Below are 22,013 nucleotides of genomic sequence, written 5' to 3'. Positions count from 1 at the left end.
TTGCATGCCACGTATGCATTCCAATTTCTACATTATCCGCAGTAGTATGCTTGCCATGTCTTCGCTGTCGCCTTCAGGACAGCCCACCGGAACTTGGTCCCGAACAGTTTCTGCTGTCGTTTCCTCAGGCTACTCATACACCAGCAGCGCCTAGAGACGAAGTCTACATGTAAGTCTGATCCAAAGAGATTCTCTCAAATTAGATAGATCGCAAGATAAGTCCTAGGACGATAACGCAGTAATTATACCCTAGCCGACTTCCCATGCTCTACAGGCACAGTGCCTAGACCAGCCACTTAAGCAGAGAGCGCCTTGTGAGCGCTATCAAAGGCAGCATTGACTTCAGCAACCTTGGGCTCAGCGCTGCGGTACCTCTCAGCAGGCACCTTCTCCTGCATAGTTGTCTCGAATTTCTCCTTCTCACTCTTGAGATCATCCATCATAGCCCTCGCCACGAAGGCCACTCCCGCATCTTTGAAAGCCGGCGCCTGGGTCGGGTCAGCACTACGGGCCATTAAATAGGGAGGGGAATGACATACCTTCTGCTCTGCAGTATTAAGCGCTCCCACAATTTCGGGCTGCAATTGCTGATATGCTGCCAGAACTTCATCTTGGTCCTCATCGCCAAATGCATCAGACTGCTCAATGGTCCTGCGTGTATCGGCAGTGGAACTCTTCACGCCTTGCATTTTGCTGGCGATGGGGATGACGCCTAAAAGGCCACCGTCCCATCCCTCAATGCTCTTGCGAGCCTCAGAGACGCGTTTTTGCAGAGTATTCATACCCTTAATAGCCTGCTTGGTGTTTACTTCACCCAGGGCGGATGTCGCGAGGGCGACGAGCAGCGCTACTGGGGTCACGCGGGAGAAGAGCGTTGTGTCTTAGGAAAGAATGGGATTGGGTTGAAATAAAATCAAGAGTGTACTGTGATTGGGGATGTCTTAAAAGTTTATTTCATGTCATGACTTTATAGCCGGGGCAGCGTCGCCAAGGTCCATTCCTATATATCACACTGGCCCAAGACAGGGAGGGGCAAATACCGTTGAGCATACCCGGAATGTGAGGGGCCGCCATCGCAGCAAATTCTCTGTTATGTAGTTTGAAGTATGAAAGACAGCAGGAGAAACAGGGGAGCACTGTTCGCCATTGAATATCCTGCAGTTGAGGCTAAATCCCCATGTATGCAGTGTAACTCTGATACTAGATTATGAGGCTATATCCTGAATATCCCTTCTTGTATACAGTATAAACCCGACCTACCTGCCACATTCAAGCATCTATGCGCCGTAGATAGAATGCAAAGGGCGAATTTGGCATTCTCTGGGAAATAAAGGGGCTTCCTGATACTGGCAAGACGTATGACTTAATGCTTAATGATGGCAGGTTTGACAATATACATATTTTTGACAACAGCGGATGTTGACAGCTCAAGGAAGGACTCGTCCTTGCTCTGTGGCCGCAGCGTTAATCTCCAGGGAAAACATCCAAGATTCATCTTATAGCCGCTCTGTCATTATACACCCTTCTTACTCTGGCTGCACCCGTCACGGTACAATTCTGATTGAGGATCTCGAATGTCTCTTCCCACGTAACGGTTTGTGTCTGGTCAGGCCGAACAAGATTGAAGGCGAGGCAGAGGTTTTCACTGAACAGAGAAATCCGCAGCATGGAGGAGCAGACAAAGCGAACTGCAATGAATTGGTGTCGGGCATGTGGAGTAACAGGATAGCTGCAAATGCGATGACAGTTGGCTATCAGACGATTAGTAGCATGCTGCTGTTTATGGGCCCCAGTGATGCTCTGGCGCATGACGAATCCAGGCAGATATACTGGAGACATAATGAAGCGGCTTAGGGCGTCCAGTGTACGCAAAGACATAGCTATTACTCCAATGATGCAAAAGCCAGGTATGAAACAATGACCGCCATATCACACCGAATAATGATGATCACAAACGTGCGCCTGTACATACTTCCCCTGCATGCCACGGAACGAACGTCGTTGGCGGAGCTCCCCCGTTCTACCTTGCAGCGCGGAGTTGCAAGTGGCTAATTATATGGAGGAGACTGAAAGTGACAACCTGATCTGAACGTACTCGCAACAAACTATATTCAAACCGCCTCAGCCACCAATTGAGCAAGCTATTTGTAGAGGAGCTGGCGGAACTCCTCTGCCTGTCTCGAGATGATATTGAGATAGATACTGACCTTCTCGAATTGGGCCTGACGTCAGTGAACCTCATTCAACTTCACTATCGATTGCAGAGGAGACTGTTGCCTGATGAGATTATTCCTCTTCCTAGTATCATGGCGTACCACACCATACGAGGTTTAGCTGAGGCATGCCAGCAGCGTCACCAGTGTATCCCGGCAGTGGCCCTCCAGCCCAAGGGTGGAAAGTCTCCTCTATGGCTTGTGCATGCCGCGGCGGGCGAAGCACTTATATTTATCAACCTTGCCAGGCTTATTATGAGGCAATAAAGGAGCTTCAACCGCACGGCCCACACGCTATACTTGAATACTCCTATGGTGGGAGGCTGGCGTTTGAGCTTCCAAGATTTGGAGCAGGAAGAAGATCAGGTTCAATTCTTGGCTAGCCTGAACCGTCCTCCATATGTAAGCGCACGTCTGCAGGAGGTCAAGTAGACTGATTGTCTGGTGAACATTTCTTACTTCTTGGGCCTTCTGTCTCAAGCCTCATTCCGCGACCTCCTTCAGCAGCTATACCACCTACCTAAGAAAGAGGCAACCGCCTGCTTGATCAAGGTAGCTGACCCAGCTCGCCTCGTAGCTTTAGCGCTCGATAATGACAAGCTAGAGCAATGGATCGACGTCGCCCCTAGTCCGCAAGAGGTAGGCAGGAACTACACGCCACAAGGATCAGTGGCACATATGGACGTTTTCCACTGCGACCCTCTCGAGTTCCTCAATGTTACACCTCAAGAGTGGCAACAACGTCTGTCTCCTTGGAGAGATTCTCGAGGCAGAGGATCAACTTCTTTCATGTGCCAGGCGAGTACTTCACTGTTCTGGGACCGGCAAACGTCTAAACATTCCTCAACTGATTGAATGAAGCCTTAGCCTTGCGGGTGCTGTAGCCGAAAAGCGGTTGACGGTGGCTTATGCACCTTAGAAAAGGACTGGCTGGGAGGATGACGGGACTGTAGTACTCGCGTGTCAATATGTGCCAAATCATGTGCATTATTGGGCCTAAATTAAGGAAATGCTTACATGCGGGGAGGCTTGAGGATCTTACTAGTTGTTAGGAATGCTACAAGTTTATTTCTGGATTTAGAGAAGAGCTATCGGAACCTTGCCCAGGCTGAGGATACTACTGGACGACATGCTTGACAGTCTAGGCCATATCCACAGACAGTGGTATCCTAATCCAATATATACTAACATAGTATCAGTTCTTTGACCGGATGGGGCTTGGGTCGGATACCTCATATATCCTTACTTGACCAGAAGGACAGATTTATCCGGCGTATTTGCCTAGGGCAACCCCATTTTAGACTGTTCCCTTCGTGCTTTAAAATTCTATGCTATCCGACGGTCGTTGGGATACAAAGGTGGCAAAGCCCTCTTTGGTGATCTGGCGTCATAATAAGTAGCTTGACCGAGCGATGTAGCGACTATTCCTCCCAAATTCGGGTTCATCGTATTTTGCACCTGCTGAAGTGAATTGTTGCGCGTCGCACCATCCCAACGCGTATAGAACGGCGGCTGTGGCAGGCGGGCTGGATGAATAGGTGAGGTAGGCTGGCCGAAGAAAGCTGCTCGCTCGTTCGCGGCTATCATGGGGAAATACTTCTTATGGATGTCAAGCCGGTCGAATTCCACTCTTTTCTGATTTTGTGGCGTAAATCTTTGCATACAGCTACAGGGGGCATGCGTGATTTGGATGTCGACTGAATATCGATTTCAGCGCTTCAATCTCGTAACATATGTCAGGCAGACCTACCTTTATCACCATGAAGATGATAGGCCATCACGCCTGCGCATTTTTCCTCGTGAAGAATGACATGATACGCTGTGTGTGAGCCATGTGATTCCAGGAAAGATGCTGTTTCCCCGTCTTGCCATGATACTTGCAAAGTACCTGGGATAGAGCCTACTTGAACAAACACATCACGTGGCATCATGCGAAGCTTGCTTCTTACAAGTCGAATTTCTTTATGGCGACGACTATGATTCATGACGGATGGTGAAATTCTGGACATTTCGCCCTGCACTATTGTGAAGAGCTCCTCGACGACATGGTCGCAGAAGAACGGCCCACATGCCGTCAACGCGTATTCCATTCCAGGCCGGCAAGGCGATTGATAATGCACTGCACCAGGATCCAGCCATTGATTGTGAATTTTCAAAGTCCGACAGCCCATGTCAAAGACCATGTCAATCTGGCTGTTGTCACTGTGAATAAATTAAATGTTTGTAGGATAGCCGCAGAGAGCCATTAATGCCCATAGAGCCCTTCTGATCGTTACGGCGAACAGCGTTCTGTGGCATTCGCAAACATTGGCATTCTGGAACATATCGACCTGCTCTTCGTAAGCGGTTCTGATTGGCATAACGCCTCTTAGTAGATTCCACAGAGTGTCCGGTAACGCCGCCGGCTCTTTTCTCAGGCTCTTGGTTATGGATCCAACACTCTAGATGCGATCAGCGCCTTTCGAACTAAGAACGTATTACTTTAGCTTTACTTACCTGACTACCAGTCTTTTGACAGAAGTAGAATTTTTCATCGCCTGCCTCCTTCATGAGATATTTCCAGATATGAAATCGCGTGGGATGGTCCAGAAGCTGATCAGCGAGCTCAATGTCTGGCGCGCGGGGGAAGTTCCGCAGTAGATTAACATAAATTGGAAGCGTCAAGGCCTCGTTTTCGCGGATAGCAGATTCCCAGATTCGTCGCACCATATCGGCCTGTTCATACCGACTCACTAATCGCTGCCTGTCACAGTTGACTCCGCCCTGGACAAAGTTGTAACTAAGCTCGAATGGCCGTGCCTCTAGAACAGAAGCTGGGAGTAGAAGCCCTTTCAGAAAGGTCTTACCGCGAAATCTCGGGTCAATAATCAGGTCACCTTGGTCAGTTTCGATGATAGACTCAGGGTACGAGTGGCCATGGATATCGAGGGATACTGTCAGCCATTGTCTGAACTCCTCGATGGATACACCCCCTCCCGTCCCTTCACTGTCCGGGCTGACCTCCACGCACACATCTCTCCAAGTACGGTACGTAAAGCAAGCCATGTCTTGAGCAGGATTGAGTTTAACCTCGGGTGTAGCCACACAAAGCGGACCTATATTGCAGTAAAATCGAGTTTTTGAAGGCCCTCCGTAAGCAAAGCTCCAATGAGAATTGCTAGTTTCAATGCTGACGCTATAGCCTTCTCGGCACATCACCATGGCGGCAAGTTTGAGTCCCTCTCCGTGGCACCCTGCAAACTGGAGTTGGCCTTTTTTTGATGTGTGTCCTAGCTGTAGCGATTCGGACCGAAGCTGAGCGCAGGCGTTCACGAGGACGACGCGCCCATATTCCTTCTCGTACCGTATGAATCCTAATGCATTTGTATTGGAGCCCATTTCCGGCACAGTAATTGATATGAAGTCCCCGTTTTCCTGGTACAACGGCCTAAAATCTCTGAGATTCAGGTTGAATGAGTGGATGATTGCGTCCTTCCTATGCTGTGGTCAGTAGTCTACACAAAGACAGAACAGTTGACTGACTAATTCTGATATAGCTCTCTGAACGCTGTTGTTGCATCCCAGTCTCCGACATAACTTGGTGAAACGTTGAGGTAAATCCGTGACTGTTCCCCCGGGCCCGAATTATCCTCGCCTTCTTTATTGCTAGGACAATCACGATCCTCTATGCGACCACCTAGGCACCCTTGGGCACTTGGAGAGTCATCACATTCCACCTTGATATCAAATTCTTGATCCATACCTGATCCACACAAGTAAAAAGGAGAGAAGGCGGCCTTAGTTGCTGTCGAGGACTTTGTAGAGCAGCACAGGGATAACAGGTAATGGCATGTTTGGCAACACCCGCCGGGGGATACTCTAAGTTATTTATCCTCTGTGTATCGATTTTCCGGGAAAGGGCCTTCGGCCATGCTATTTCTGAGCATGGGTGAGTGCATTAGACTCAATTGCCGTCTGCATCGGTCAACACGCTTTTCAACTGCACTGTTGCACTATTTTGAGTGGATCATACGGCGGGGCAAGCAGCAGGTTGCGAACTCCCGCGGGCCCACTCTTAGTGCTCAACAGTTATCACCATGATGGCCGGTTGCAGTAGCAATGTAGGACCCAGAATTTCCCAGTTGTGGTCCTCTTACCAAGTCAAAACATTGAAGGGAACAGTACCGACTCTGGTGGAGTCTAGTGAACCTGAAGAAAATGTTGATCTAACTGGACGGCCATCCCACTGTTCTGCTACAGTACTCCGCGCCTAAGTTTCTAGTGTCTTCTCATGATTACTACGTACTTTACAAGGTGCACCAGGGGATGGAAAGAAAGGGTCACACCAGACTAGTGAACTCATTCATCCGCCGGGTCGTCCGAAGGGCGTCCACGCGTCGGTCATGACCTAGTATAACCCCACAGAAAATGAGAGGTCAAAGACGGGAAATGTTAAGCTAAGGCTTAGCTTCTCCGTTATCCAGAGATTGTTGTGTGGTGTAAACTTTCTGATGACTAACTAAACCAGTGCAAGATCTCTTATGAGAACGGGTCCGTAGCCAAAGATGACGGCATTAACTACGTATACATCTTGACAGAGTAAAAGATGTCAGATACTTCGGAAGTATTCTACGGTACCAGATTTGGACGGAAACTTGTTGATGACAAGCTACGTTAGATTGAAGGAGTATTAGCCAGCGGGTAAACGTGGTATGTCCGACAAGGTGATGAAGTGTGAGTACGCTCGAGAGGCGTAGATATACATAGAGTATCGTACCCGTTCTTAGGAGGAACGAGCGTACTATAGGACTGCATATTGGGGATCCATATTGCACCGTAAATTATACAGGGCTAAACATGGTCATCCGGACACCCCATTGATTGAATGATCTAATAGTTGTAGGCTCATCGCCTTGATCTGATGCGCCCAGGAACACAGTAAACACTATGCGCTACTTGACCATCGTGGATTTCTTTCTGCTACGTAGGGTCCACTCTAACAGAAACACATTAAAGAAGATAGATAAGGATTGCACATCTGGCATCATCAAAAAATGCCGTGAGTCACTGCAACTTGAATATCGTCAGCATGCAATGTCATCCATGTACTTTTTCCCTGCCATCCTGATACAGAGAGTACTTTTCTCGGCCAGCAGTGAATATAGCGTCAATGGTCGACTTGAACTCCTTGCGTATCAGCTTATTCAGTTAGTCAGACATGCCCATTTGTGTAAGAGGTCAAAATGTTGTCTGTCAGCACCATTACCGAATAGACAACCATGCAGTGCAGCAAAAGTTTGCTGGAGACTAGTTCCCCCAGCCTTTCCGGCACTTGAAAGACGTAAATCAGGGCCCCACAAGTATTCATAGCCACCAATTTGATAAAGGTAGACGCTAGCGCTGTATGATTAGCCAGTGGCGATAACTTCGCGTGAGCCACCGGGAGCATGGTGATCGTTCCGTATCCCACGCAAGCAGCAGCAAAATTGAAGAAAGTCTCTGTTCTGCAGTCCAGGAATAAGGAAAGGATTTTTGTTGCAGAGGTGCCCAAAAGTGCGAAATAGCAAAGGCGCCACCACGTTCTATCGTGAAACTCTGAATGCACAAATGAGGCGGTCGAAACAGCCATTAGAATGATTACCGAGGCCTTTTCCAGAGCAGGCGATTTTCCCAGGATCCGACTTCGTAGGCAAAGTACAGAGAATAATATAGCCGCGAGAAGGAAAAAGAGCATAACGTTCATTTCTGACAGCTTCTTCTGCACTTCAGGTAGTGGAAGGGTCACGAAGTTGTATAAAGCGCTTCCTGACAAGAGGCTAGAACGCAAAAGTGCAATGAAATGAACAAGGATAGTTGTCAGGTCGCTACAGCGAGTCGCTAGCATGTGGTGCGCCATCTCTGTAGTCCGCGTTTGGGTTGAATATTGCCTGAATCTCGATTGATCTCTTGATTTATCGGTTAGAAACGCAATAGAAGAATAAACTGTTTAAAAGATGAAGTTGGGCTGACTTGACATCTGGGCGTTCCCGTAATTTATAAATATTCCAGCACAACATGTGCGTAGTACTGCTTCGAGTTATCGAGATGTAAATCTAGATCGTAGTAGACAGCTTATGGGACTCTCAATTGCGAGGTTCAACGACGACCAGAGCTGGCTCAAACAAGCTTGCATGAACTAGAACGGTACAGCTCTACTGTACGGTAAACGTTAAACTATGTGTCTTTTGGAAGTCAGAAGTCAGTTTGATGAACGATCCTTTACAAAGATCATTACCCAAACAAGAAAGGAGGCAAAGATAAACCTCTCTGGATACACCTTGGATACTTTTCAGGTCGCCAAAAATAGTATTAGGCACTTGGTGTAGAATAAATATTTTTCCACTATATATATTGGAACTTTTGGTTACTCAGCGCTCCAGTTTGCTGCATTTATTTTGGAGGCATTCACAACACTACGGCCTTCTACCATCATCACAGAAGTGACTACAACCGGTTGTGAATAGGATGAAGTGTTCCTCCATCAAACTCTAAGTGGAGAGCCCCTCTCAGAAGGATCCCATGAATGATGAAAACCGGTTGAGATGCAGCAAACAAATGAGGGGAGACTCTCAAATTTGGTCTGTTAAGTCAAAGGTTTCCCATACAGCGGTGCCATGCCTTGCGGCGTTCCTTAGGTACGTGGTGCTTATGATTGACTTCTGCAGTGGATCGCTAGACTAAGCATCAATAGCACTTTCGGAGCATCGGTTCTGGAGCCAGCAGTGACTGATGTGATGGCGGATTTTTGCGTTGGTCGAACCCAGGCTACTTTATGCATTACCCTCTACATGCTTGGGCTTGCCACTGGGCCTCTTGTGCTGGCGCCAATTTCTGAAGACTACGGTTGACGATGGGTTTACATACCGGCTATTTCTTTCGTGCTTGCGTTTTCCGCGGGGGCAGCAGCTGCTAAAGGTTTTGCAATACTTCTTATTTGTCAGTTCTTCAGTGGCTTTTTCTGCTCGGTGGGTATCGCTGTTGGAGGAGGAATAGTTGCTGACATCTGGCCCAGAGGGAAACAGCGAGCAACTGCATCCTTGCTTTTTGTTCTTGCTCCCTTCTTGGCTCTCACTTTGGGCCCGACCGCTGGAGCTTACGTACTTCATATCCGGCATGCCAATTGGAGATGGACACAGTGGATGATGGTCTTCTTCTGCTTGCCCTTGTGGTTGATGTTTGTTCTGATGCGAGAAACATCAGGAGATCAGCCACCTCATGATGCTAACGATGGCTGGGAAGAAATCCGACTGTCAGCACGATCTTTTTATCTGCCTTTAAGATTACTTTTCACTGACTACATCATACTATCTTTAACTGTGTACACCTCCTTCAGCTACGCTACTATTTTCAGCTACTTTTCAAGCCTTTAACACGTCTTAATGTTGGATTTTGGATTTGATACGCGGCAGGCAAGTCTAGGCCTCCTTAGCCTAATCGTTGGCAACTTCTGTGCGATTATTTTGTGGGTGGTCCTGGAGAAAGCCGTCACCTCATCAGAAGAGAAATTACCAGGCAAGGTCTTCCAGCCTGAGAAACATCTCTATGCGGGCGTGATTGGTGGTCTGCTCATGTGTCTCGCGGAGATATGGTAAGATAGAAGCCCAAGATAAAGACGCCTTTGGACCAACCTAAGGGAGAGAGGTGTTGACTCTTTGAAAGGTTCGCCCTTGCAGGCCGACTAGGAGGCAGCTGGGTAAATCTAGTTGCCACGGGCATTCCGCTGGGATGTGGCGCATTTGCCCTTTTTGTAAGTTCTTCTCTCTTCCAACTGTTCAAAGAATGAGACTAAAAAACATAGCTTTCCACGATCGCTTACATTATAGATATCTATCCAGCTGAAGTCGTTGCGTCAGGTAAGCAGTCTCTGCGTTCGTCCATACAAAAGTCTTACAAAAAATGTTTGTATCTAGCAATTGCCGCCAATGGGGTGTTAAGGTACACACTTGGAGCAGTCTTCCCCCTGTTCACTTTGCAGATGTATGAAAAACTGGGGACGACGTGGGCGAGCTGTCTCTTCGCGATAATTTCTTGCGTCTTGATTTTCATTCCATTATTCGTCTGCAAGTACGGTGTCCGGCTTAGGACGACAATGACAGTGGGCGCGACGCATGGCAATTCGATTAATCGAGACGCCAAGAACGTTGACACAACTATAACAGAGCTCTACTATACGGAACATAGTGTTGCTAGATGATTTCGTGAGAGAGAAATGTAATTATCAGTTGCTCTGCTATGTAGTGATTCGATCTTCAGGCTCTACTCCAGCCCCCTTCTCACCAACCAATAACATAAAGGAATAGCGGTCAACTGGAGCTGAACCGCTCTAGATTGACCATGACAGCTGCCTCTTGGTGCATTGTTCTTCGAAAGTGCTAGCGGTAAGTTTAACTTAGACTCCCCCTGGTTAATGCGGGCTAGCTCTGGAGTAGTATTTCCATTGGCTTGGCGCTGGCCCGGGGTAAATACAGTTTCATTGTGCTAATAATATGAAGCTCGATTGACTCTTGGGCTCCAAGTCTTTGGTTAGGCATGTGACAAATATAGCTTTGAGGGTCGATCAGGTTTGAGATGCTGTGGTACATTCTTTACTCTGCCAGCGTGGGCATCAGTATCCCTTTCATTACGTATGACAGAAATACCTTGCTTCTCTACGGCTTTTACTGAGAACAGAGAGCCTCATTTTGAATCATTCTGTGAGCTTCATGATGGACTTACTACAGTGAGGGTCGAAACCTCATTCCGCCCCCCGCAAGATGAGCTTATTTTTGAAACCCTAATTCCAAGGCGCTAATTACGCATGAATCCGTATATGGCTAGCGCAATCCTCGATATATATAGAACACGATACTTATACAGTTCGGAACCAAACATACGTAAATAATGTCGTTTGGTTTTGTACCAAAAATACACAGTCATCCTCATCCCGCGCATCCGCTAGTCCATCAGTCCCAACCAACCCAGCTCAACCCACAACATACGGTAGCTGCACGCCATGGGACGCCACCTTGAACCTTGGAAGCATATGCTTATACACGATATGATACGCAGATGTTTTACTACTGCTCAGATTGCTGATGCTGCTGAATGCAGTGAACGTTCTATTAGGAATATTCGTGCTAACCTACGCTTATTTGGTAGCGAAAGCCCACCACTCAACCGTGGAGGTCGACCACGAAGTATAACTCCGCCGATGCTTGAAGCTCTTTGCGAACACCTCACGGAAAAGCCCGGCCTATACTTTGAAGAGATGGCAGTCTTTCTATATGACGAATTCGGTATCTCAGTGTCGCCATCGAGCATAAAAAAGACTCTTTCCTCAGAAGGTTGGACGAAAAAGAAAGCTCAGCAAAGAACAAGAGAACGGAACACTGATCTACGAGACTTCTACTTCCATAAGCTATCTGAATTTCATTCGTACTAGCTAGTTTACTTTGATAAGTCGGGATGTGATAAGCGGATAGGTTTTAGAAGGACGGGTTGGTCTCCACTGGGAGTGGCACCAGTCCAAGTGGCGAAGTTCCATCGTGGCCAACGTTATCAGATATTACCTGCCTACGCCCAAGACGGTATACTTCTTTCTCGTGTCTTCACAGGCTCAACGGATGCCGTCGTCTTCGAGGATTTTATTGGCCAGCTACTTCAGCACTGTGGAAGATGGCCAGAGCCAAAATCTGTCCTAATTATGGATAATGCATCTTTCCACCACTCCGACAGAGTCAAGCAGAGGTGATTTGAAGCTGGGGTCAAACTATTGTTCCTCCCGCCATACTCACGAGACCTGAACCCTATTGAGGAATTCTTTGCCGAGTTGAAGGCTTATATTAAGCGAAATTGGGAATACTACGAAACTTGGCCTGGCCATGGCTTCGATACTTTCCTGCAGACATGTGTCGGTACTATTGGTACGAAAAGAGGCAGCGCTGAAGGTCACTTTCGACATGCTGGCGTAACAATTGAAGAATATGAAGACGACGACTAAGGGAGGACTATTATCTTTTTAGTAGGATTCCTTGATATGTACAGACAGTAGACTTTCGCGAGATAGCTATTCTCAAATTGACTAAACTAATGCTTGTATGAGCGTTTGCCGTATCACCCTACTTAGTTACCAGAGAAATCGAGCTAGTAAACAGCTAATACATTTGACCAGTTCCCCAGTCGTGATCTTACAAGGCGTCCTAGATCTGTAGACCATCTGCGCTGACGCAGATTCCAGTCATCTCCCGAAGCGTTCTCTCTATATACTCTCCCGCACCGCTGAGTTCCAGACTATGTGCAATAGCACAGTGGACTTTTAGAAGCTTACTAGCAGGTGCTTCGATTTAGGCGTTAAGCTAATATATCTCCCCTCTAGTTCACCGAACTTGAACCTTATTGAAGAGTTCTTCTCCGAACTCAAGGAATTCATCAAGCGAAATTGGAAGGAGTATGAAGTCGACCCAATCCAAGGTTTCGATACTTTTCTTGAGTGGTGTGTTAACATGATTAGATCAAGAGTATCAAGCGCGCAGGGTCATTTCCGAAATATGGGTCTAATAATTGATAAACTCTCGCCTACTCCGTGAAAGTCTCCAAATTAGCGGCTAAGGCAATATGACCCTCCCGCCTGGCGATTTCGGCAGCCGTCAGTCCGTCTTTCGACCTGAGCCATGGAGCCGCACCATTTTCCACTAAAAGATTGGTTACAGCCTGATCGCCAATTTGCGCCGCCATCATAAGAGGCGTCAGATCATCCCTAGCACAAGAGTCGACATTTGCATATGCTCTCAGGAGAACATCAACGATTTCTATCCCCTTGCGCATTTCTACTGCATCATGCAGCGGTGTATTGCCATTTGGTGCTTTCGTATCCGTGTTGGCACCATACATCAAGGCAAGCTCGACGAGCTCTAGCTTCCGATCCGCAAAGCTCTCGGAGAAAACGGCCGTCCCTAGTAGGCTGCGTCCCCCGCCCTTCACGCATGGGTATTGCACGTCCGCCCCGGCGTCAAGCAGCATTGTCGCAATTTCAATGTTACCACTCGCGAAGGCTTGCCAGAGGAGTGGCTCGTCACCGACCACCAAATTTGGAATTGCGCCATAGCTCAGCAGAACATCGACAGCTTCGTAACAACGCTCAGGAGGGCCTTGTATCGCGTACAAGAGTGGAGTGACGGCTTTGGGGTGGCCCGGGGGACGGAAATCGATAGTTAGGAAGTTGGGGTCGGCACCTTCCTTGAGCAAGCGCTGGATAATATCTGTTCGTTTCTCTCCTGCGACTTCTTCCATCAGTTCCCGGCCTTTTTCGTCAATCATTTTCTCTCTAGTATTCCCGAGACTCGACTTCACGAGTCTCTTCATTTCAAGAATATCGCCCCTAGCAAACGAGGTCAGCACTAAGTACGTGGTCACCTAGGCGTACTAGAAAAAGTCTTCTAGCGCGGCTGATGTCTATTTATAATAGACGAGTCCACTAGAGTCCGCTCCGAATTTTCCATGCGCATATAAGATCCGCGGCTAAAGAAATGCCAATATCCCCAGAAGACTATATGAGATGTTGAGCGCTTACGACATTAACGCCTGTGTGACTAAACCAATCAATCCACGCTTTTGCCGAATCTTCTGAAGCTTGTTCTTGAGGAAGACTTCCTTCGTCGCGATCGCGTTTCGTATTTTACTAGAACTTTTGTGTCTCAGTATGAGCTTAATGCTTTCGTCAAGGGATGTGACGAGTCGCTCAAGTTCTTTGACATTGGACCCAAGTACGTCAATCAGTCTGTTCTGTTCACCAGTCTCTTGACTAAAGTCGTGCTCGACGATTTTCTTTGTGCTCTCAGCAACTGCACTAGTGGCGATGCACTCGCTCTCGATATCTTTCAAGGTAGAAAAAGCTTTTCTTCTTTTGTCTACTGATTGCTGATACTCAGTGAGAGCGTCATTGACAGTGCTTAGGAGACTGGCCAGGGTTCCCACTAGGGTGAGGATGCTCAAAGGCTCCATGGTATCGATGAAAACGAAGCTGAAGTTTTGCGAGGGGTGGAATATCTTAAGACAGAAGTTGGTTTGTGAGCCCTTCAGAGCGGCAGGCGGGGTAGATTCCACACTTATGACGACAAGTGGATCTGTCGGCCGATGAATTGCTGCCCTTCAGGCAGCCATGCCGCTTAACCTGCGTGGCATTCGCGGCGGAGATGCGGAGTTAGTTGCCGAATGATCACTCCGAGTGACGCCGATTATGTAGCTGTGTCTATGGCTTGTTCCTAATACTAAGTTATATCTGATTATGACTACAGTATCCTTTACTCAATACTTAATCTAAATTGATGATCCCGGGAGCCTGCTTACTCCCGCAGCCAAACTGCAAGATGCAAGAGAGGAATACAGAAGAGTCGCTGTCGCTGTTGACAGCTTGCCAGATCAGACAGGACAGCCGATCGAGATGGAACCTTCTAGAAAGTTCCGCAGACCGTGTATCTATCAATACAGTGTTGTAAGTATAGTATATTACAGATACGGATCTGATAAGATATATATTACCTACTATGACATCATAGATCTATATATACCTAGCCTTGCATATTAGCGCCTTGGCTTTAGGGTTTGGAGGTAAGCCTGGTTTGAGGGGGGCGGAATGAGGTTTCGACCCTCACTGTATCCTCCACAAGCGTATCTACTCCATCGACAGTTGAGGAACTCCTGGCAACATATGATAGCCAGGCCGCTGAATTTTTGAATGCCCACGAGGAAGAGATATATTTATCATATCTCTCTGCTGAATCGGAAGGCAGCAACAGTGCTATTCCTGAGACGGATGGGAATAGTTGCCATGGTCTCCTACTCCACCCTCCTATCATAAGCTCCGAGGACACTGTCCAGAGAGATTCTCACCATTCAGCAACTCTAAGGCGAGATCATATCAATAGCAGCGGCATGGACCACGATCATAAAGCTGGATTTTGGGCTTTCGACACTTTCGTCGACTATCCTGACGACGAATGTTTTGCTGCAATAGATGCTGCCAGTCGTAAGCTGGTGAAGCCCCATATTCTGCGAGGAACGCGCATTATGTTTGCTTAGAAGGGCCCAATAACGCTCTGGGAGAACTCGAAGGTATCTCCACGGTCGTGCATCTGGGCCATACCCTTCTTAGGCATGACTTGGAAGAATTCACTAAAGGCAGCCTCCGTGCATGGCTACGAGGTGGGCTCTGGCCACATGTCAATCACTCAGGGACTTACGAGGAAGACATTGGTGAATAGTGCTCTTTGGACATGATGCAAGCAGAGGTTGAAGAAGACCTGGAAGCAAACTTATGCTGCGCCGAATAGCACGAGTACGGCTTTACTACTGGTACAAAAGACAGAAAAAGGAGAATCAAGGACTGCAGGAGTCCGAAATATATGGGAATGGAGTTTGATGAGGGAGTTGAAACGATAAACTGCCTTCTTGAGCGCTTTTATGCGGATTGGGACTCGACGGATGAAGAAAAAAAAAAAGGTCCATTCGTCATCAATTTCACGTCGAGAAGAACATCGGCAAGAGATGGTGCCAGCTAGTCGGACTCTTGAGCGAAGGAATATTGGTACTGTAGTAGCCGGAAGTGATGTAGATATGCAAATGTTTGAATACTGTTTTCCTATGAAAAATATGAGACGAGAAGCTGACATTGGGCCAGCAACTCTCTTCCATCTTACGGGCCACCACGCGCTGGCTACTTCGGTCGCTAGCTATCCTGAATTGAAGCAAATTTGTCGCTACTTCGATGCAGTTGCGAGAAAGCTCCTGCAGAAACACAATGTTACAGAAGATGAACTAAGGACATGGCAGAATGGTTTAGATTGGGTCGTCATCAGGGCAGGAATTGCAGGCTGCAAAATGGGGCCCGCACAACCTTACACATTGGTATACCCTCCAATATGTCGCCATTCGGTATCCGATATAAGTTTCTTTCTTCGAGCAGCTCTAGATTTGTGACTTTAATAAATGGTTCATCCGAGAAGTGTAGTGGCCAATAGGCACAAAACAAACTGATTTGGTAGAGTCAACCACTTGATTCCTATGGGGTTGAGTTGACCAACTTAAGCCTTAATTGATTTATGGTCGTAACCCACGGATGATCTAGTGCCCTACCTTCAATACAGTGCTCAACTACCATGCTGTATCTTGTGGTTACGAATCTGCTGTACATGTAGCATATCAGCGGGAACTTCTACTGTTGATCCCGGTAGGCATAATGGCTTCCACCCAGCGTTCACCCGCTCGCCTGCTGGCTGATCAAAGTTCGCTGTTTGCGCGCCACTCACTGTAGCAGCTGTAGTTGATACGAGCTCACCGTCTGAATATGGGCGTACACACTTAGCCTCGAGCAGGGAAATCTTCCAGTGCGAATACGAAGCAACTTAGCACTGAATGATTTTTGAGATCGTGAGAGGAGAAGCGCATATCAAGAAATCTGGAAATGGTGAATAGGAGTATGCCAGATCGATAGCTGGCGGGCCACAGATATTTTCCAATCGTCCTCAGTCTAAGTTACATGCTCACCAGAGCTCTCGACGAACAGGTGTCTTTGATACCACGGCCGATCAACCCCATTTTTCCAACTACTGATACTGATCGTCTTAACAGCTCTAAACAGTCAAACAATATAAAGAAAATGATGGGATGTTGCAAAGCGAAGTGCGTCATTTTCAGAAGTGGAGCGGTGCCTGTCATTTTCGGCCCTCTTTCTTGCACCGAGAGTATGCCAAATGCACTGTCAGTGAGATGCAGAGCAACAGGTCTAGGGGAACATCTTCTCACCTGGGACACAAGGACATATAAGTGAGACTCGTGCCTCTTGTAGATTGCTGGTCTTGTCCCCAGTTACGATTACCGAAGATACCAGCCCATCAAAGATTGCATCAAGATGTCGAAATCTATTGCCAACGACGCGTGGTTGGAATTCTTCAAGGCTGTTGCTTTCGACGAACCTCATGACGGGAAAGAAAGCCATTCTGAAGCCAACAAGAGCATCTGCGGTGATTCGTCTGAGAGGTAAGAGAGATTTTATTTACCCTTCTCTTCCTCGCGGCCCCTGGACACCTAGATGCTGACAGTCTCCAGCCCCCTTCCTTCTGAAGAGACGGTGATTGTGTAAGTATTCTGGGTTGATTTCTTCAGTGACAATGGACTGAGGATATACGCGGAGCACTGCCGAGGATATTAGGTAAGGAAATGAGGTCATTCTCTGAACGAAGAAGCAAGCTAAATGGTTGATATAGTCAAATCAAACTCGATATTGCGAGGTAAGACAATGCTAATGATGGCGCACTTGAACACGCTAAAAGTTTACCAAGAGTCAAGGAAGAGATAAGGCATTATTACCCCCTTCTGGATCCGGTATCATGCTAATACTTGTTACAGCGCCTTGGCCCTAGAAGTTGAACAGTAAGCTATGTCCTCGCAAAGTCTAACTATAAGTGATGAGTAACTTACCCACATGAAGGGAGAAAGAGACAACCAGGTAAAACTGCAGGTTTCATTAACAGTATAGGACGAACCTGTATACTGATTATGGTTTAAGCGAGACGCGTGACATTACATCAGCAGTATGGAATCACGTAAAAGAATTAACGAAGTGGGCCGCAGAAGCGCAAGCCGCTATAAATAAGCAAGCTCATGACCAAGCTAGCTAGTGGCCTGTGTTAGCCACTTCTGCGCTGTGGTATCCATCTTAACCTATGGAGTCACCATGAGTGAGCTGGTGGGACCAAAAGATTTCTGGCGGCATTCGCGAATTCAGAAGGAAGACGAGGGGCTGGAGCTAGGCCAAAATTGTATTTTGAAGTTGCTGGACGGCATAATTTAGATACAGAAGGGATGCTCTACAATTAACTTCTTCTCATCAATAGCCCGTTGTCTAGACCAGGTGGATGTATGCTCTCCTTGACGGCGATAGATATAGTAACACCCCAAGTTCGAGCTGAATCGCAAAGATCATCTATCTCAACGAAGGTCAGGTCCACCACTTGCGAGGGTCCCGAGAATACTCGTAGACTTTAAGCTTCGCTCGTTTTAGGGGGAACCCACAATGGTATCTCGCGGAAACCGTCCAAACCGTTAATACATTGGGGTCACCGAAAGCTTGAAGTTGAGAATACACTCGCTAGTTAACCAGTATCTCTTGGACTCGTCAAGGACATACCATTGGTATGTTTCCATTGTTATAAGTGGGTCTTTATGAGGCATGTTACTTGCGATACAGCGTCTTGAAATTTTCTTGATCGCTATATCACTCTATGCAGAGTTCGGCGCATCCAATCATTTTTCCGTTTGGGATGTGAGCGGCCAATAATTGGCTCGATGCTTCTACTGTGTCCTTGCATTCCACGGCATGCAGTCCAATCCGCGAAGTTATTGCTGCTCAGGTCCCAATCAGGGGTCACGATCCCAGTGGCCAATCGCTTGTTGCCAAGTATCCGAAGGGATGACGGCCATCAACTGCTATGTTACGGCGTGGAGCCTTAAGAAATATCTTTCGACTGTTCAAGCAATATCACCACAATGCTTCGAGGTATCTGTTGTTGTATGGATGGCATCACTGACAATGATACTGATGACATTGAAATCAATGTACACGACAGCTTTGGTCAGTTTTTCGACCCATGGTGTTGTCCTCGTCCGCGAGAATCCATATTCACCCCCAGAGTGCAGGGACCCTGGTTCTTTGCAAAGAACTGAACAACACCGGGTGCGGTTTTGGGATCTTCGAAGAGTTAGGACAAATGGGGAACCAGCGGACGACCCAGGATATCCGGGAAAGGCATGGGTTGTAACTAATGGATGCCAATAGTGCTAAGTCAGTAACGATGCCATGGTTAGATTTAAACCAGGGTTGACACAGTATAGGGTGGTTTTTGGATCTAATGGACTCTGCCCAGGAAGCACCAAATTATAATGACGTGTCACTTGGGTCATTCCATTCTGATATTTACAGGTGGTTGCAAAAACGGCGCCCGGTTTGCTATGCTCTTTGATGCTTTCGTGGTGGGGGCTCTAGACAATAAATAGTTAGGTTTGTAGAAATCAGCCAATAAAACCTACAAATGACCGCCAAGCTTCGCTGTTTATGGTCAAACGCCCCACTTAAAAGCACGGAAACAGTATAGGACCCGGGCACCGTTTTTGCAACCATGTATGTTCTTCTAGCAATTGTAAGCACCACGTCTACCGAGGCCTTGCTACGTAGCAAGAAGACTATTGAGCTTCTACGTGAGTTGCGCTGACGGGTATATCGTGAGACTTAGGCAGGCTGTTTGCAAGCTTCCTCAGCTAAGCCGGTCTTGTTCGGTTGTGCATGGTACGGACAATACTATTCTTATTCTCGGGCAAATGTCGATCGCAACTATCAGAGTACTAGCGAACACTAGAATCCAATTCGACCAAATGGAAGACAAAAGCAAGATCTAAAAGTCAGTGCGAAGGGATTGGGCCCCATAGGGGTGGCTTCGAGTCGACTGGAATGGAAAGAGACATTGGTGCTGTATTTTATGACATGGAACTCAGAAGGAAAAAACAGCTTATGTGGAATCTTCCACCGATGGATTCTCAACTAAGTCACAGTGCTGAGCTCTGACAAGCACAAGTTACGATCACAAAAGAACTACAATCAAAAGATTGGCACCGAATAGCATGGCCGCCGAAAAAATAAGCCGAGACCTGGAACCATCAGCGCTAGATGATATCATGGTGTTATTAGAAAGGGCTGTGGGTGTGCTCTGTTCTTTCCAGAAGGCGCTCGTCGCTGTGTCGGAGGCTTCATGTGTGCTGGATTCCGCCTTGCTCACGGTCAAAGTCGGAGTAGTAGAGCTGGAATACTTGGCAGAACTCCTCGCCGCAGTTGTCGCAGATATGTTATAATTCCAGTGGGGAGTCGGTCTTTTTGTGAGGGTGATAGCCACGGGATGCCATCCAAGAGTCGACGCTCCGCTGATGCTTAGAGAGGGAGCTGTCGAGGATATTGAATCGGCTACATACATAGTTCTGGAAGGTGATGCTGAAGTATGCGTAAACGTGCTAGCTGTAGCATGAACCAGCTCGTGAACTCTGCCACTGACGGTCAGCGCAGTAGTTGCTGTAGTCCGATCGCCAGGATACGGAGAGAATCCATGTATATTGAGTTCGCCGTCAATGAAGAAACAGCAGCCAAAATTCAAAAAGGAAAACACAAGCCAGGTTAACAAGGCGAGATTGCCTATCATCATTTAAGACTATTGGAAGACGACACAATAGATCCGCCTGCAATGCGACCTATACCTGAGAAGTCTAGTGGCGGCCAGCTCTCTGGTTTTATACTAAGATGAGGCAGTAATCAACGATTGTCGCCCATGCAAAGTTCACCCTTTCTGAGGACATTTCTTTTCTCTCCCGCGTCATTTTACCGGCTCGTCGCCCACCTTTATGAGGTCGTTTTACTCTAGCATAGAAGAAGAGAAGAAAATTGGCAGCATAAAAAGTCGCCCACATCTTTGATGGTGTCGCGATGTGAAATCAGCATTTATAGAGGCCATGGGCAACGATTCTTGCCAGTTCTCTAATACGAACTCAGTTCCAACACCCCTTATTCACTACCTATCCAGTGGTCGTCTTGGCTATTGCAATGAATCTTTCTGCTATCAATGAGACCGTCGCACATGCCGCAGGGAAGGCGCAAAGGGAGAGGGGACTCTCGTCTCAGTCATTTCTCCTAACTCTCCTTGTCTATGGCAGTGTCTTCATACTATCAGTATGCTTGTTTAGTTACCTAAAGGATAAGAATCTCAATCTCTTGTGGGTTATGTAACCATCTCGTCTGAATATCATGTTTTATTGACAATTTGGAGCGGTTAGTCAGCCGCGATGCTTGGTGGACGATGAGGTAGCCCCAATGCGGAGACATGTACTATGGATTGGACAGTTCAGACGCTTTCTCGATGAAGCCGAAATATTCATCTGCAAATACGGACTAGATTGCTATTTGTTTCTGCAACTGCTACACACAGCCCTGAAGCTTCTCTTCCCAATGGCTCTTTTGATTCTACCAGTACTATTGCCTGTGAATTATACCTCTAGAAGTCAGAGCACTTCTGGGCTGGATAGGTTTAGTATCGCAAACGTCATGAACAGAGAGAGCTGCAGGTATTAGATCACAGCCTTGGTTGCAACTCTAGTGAACATGCACCTATGCTACATCCTTTTTCGTGAATTCAAGGTCATCGTGCAAATCCGACAGGCTCACCTTCATCGTTCTTCCCGACTGCAGGCAGTCACGAGCGTGCTTGTCACTGAACTTCCTCCAGACCTGTGGAACGGAGAGCTGTTGGCTCATCTCTATTCACGGTTCAACGAGGGTCCGACTGAGGTTATCCTCCCCGGGGAAGACATGCATGCAGCCAGAAAAACTGAGCTGGAATTGCTCTTGAAGAAGCGCGATGACTTAGCCAGGAATACCGCAATTCAACGGCGGCGATTGCCAATCTCCCACCTGAAGAGTTGGATACAAGTAATAGTATTGAGCGCTCATTTACGATGGCAAGTTATCAGGGTGCGGGCAGAAGTTAGAAAACTGCGAAGCGTTGCTATAATTTGATTCTCCAGCCTTTTCACTGCACACCTCATACTACAGGCGACTACCTCTTCCGAGCCATTCAAGATGAAGGCACATATCCTTAGTGATAAAGCATATGATGGCAGGCGACATATCTTTAAAAGCAGACTGGAAAGGTCTATACACAGCATAAGTATCACTGTGATTTTGAATGTCCTGGAAATAGTGTGGGCAGTTCT

At 47.3% G+C, this 22,013-nt stretch overlaps 6 protein-coding genes across 6 annotated transcripts; 1 reads left to right on the top strand and 5 right to left on the bottom strand.

Annotated features, from left to right (window-relative positions):
• Window positions 1–296: 296 nt before the first annotated feature.
• Window positions 297–782, bottom strand: AFUA_7G08440 (mannoprotein; the record flags this gene model as incomplete). The annotated part of the gene is made up of 1 exon (XM_743678.1): window positions 297–782. One exon carries the CDS (start codon window positions 780–782, stop codon window positions 297–299), a length of 486 nt encoding a protein of 161 aa, XP_748771.1.
• Window positions 783–4,679: 3,897 nt separating this feature from the next.
• AFUA_7G08430 (uncharacterized protein) lies at window positions 4,680–5,258 on the bottom strand (the record flags this gene model as incomplete). The annotated part of the gene is made up of 1 exon (XM_743679.1): window positions 4,680–5,258. One exon carries the CDS (start codon window positions 5,256–5,258, stop codon window positions 4,680–4,682), a length of 579 nt encoding a protein of 192 aa, XP_748772.1.
• Window positions 5,259–8,908: 3,650 nt separating this feature from the next.
• AFUA_7G08420 (uncharacterized protein) lies at window positions 8,909–9,346 on the bottom strand (the record flags this gene model as incomplete). The annotated part of the gene is made up of 2 exons (XM_743680.1): window positions 8,909–8,941; window positions 9,020–9,346. 2 exons carry the CDS (start codon window positions 9,344–9,346, stop codon window positions 8,909–8,911), a joined length of 360 nt encoding a protein of 119 aa, XP_748773.1.
• A 1,877-nt stretch (window positions 9,347–11,223) lies between these two features.
• On the top strand, window positions 11,224–11,961 carry AFUA_7G08410 (uncharacterized protein; the record flags this gene model as incomplete). The annotated part of the gene is made up of 2 exons (XM_077805235.1): window positions 11,224–11,554; window positions 11,693–11,961. 2 exons carry the CDS (start codon window positions 11,224–11,226, stop codon window positions 11,959–11,961), a joined length of 600 nt encoding a protein of 199 aa, XP_077661363.1.
• Window positions 11,962–12,785: 824 nt separating this feature from the next.
• AFUA_7G08400 (ankyrin repeat domain-containing protein) lies at window positions 12,786–14,210 on the bottom strand (the record flags this gene model as incomplete). The annotated part of the gene is made up of 2 exons (XM_743682.1): window positions 12,786–13,587; window positions 13,780–14,210. The coding sequence occupies 2 exons, from the start codon at window positions 14,208–14,210 to the stop codon at window positions 12,786–12,788; spliced, it is 1,233 nt and encodes a 410-aa protein (XP_748775.1).
• A 5,595-nt stretch (window positions 14,211–19,805) lies between these two features.
• Window positions 19,806–20,745, bottom strand: AFUA_7G08390 (uncharacterized protein; the record flags this gene model as incomplete). Its single annotated transcript, XM_743683.1, has 5 exons — window positions 19,806–19,820; window positions 19,856–20,442; window positions 20,505–20,542; window positions 20,589–20,593; window positions 20,713–20,745. The coding sequence occupies 5 exons, from the start codon at window positions 20,743–20,745 to the stop codon at window positions 19,806–19,808; spliced, it is 678 nt and encodes a 225-aa protein (XP_748776.1).
• Between the last annotated feature and the right edge of the window lie 1,268 nt (window positions 20,746–22,013).

Source organism: Aspergillus fumigatus, chromosome 7, assembly GCF_000002655.1.
Source record: "Aspergillus fumigatus Af293 chromosome 7, whole genome shotgun sequence".
Lineage (NCBI taxonomy): Eukaryota > Fungi > Ascomycota > Eurotiomycetes > Eurotiales > Aspergillaceae > Aspergillus > Aspergillus fumigatus.
Note: the sequence above shows the minus strand (reverse complement) of the source record. Positions and strands in the feature narration are given on the sequence as shown.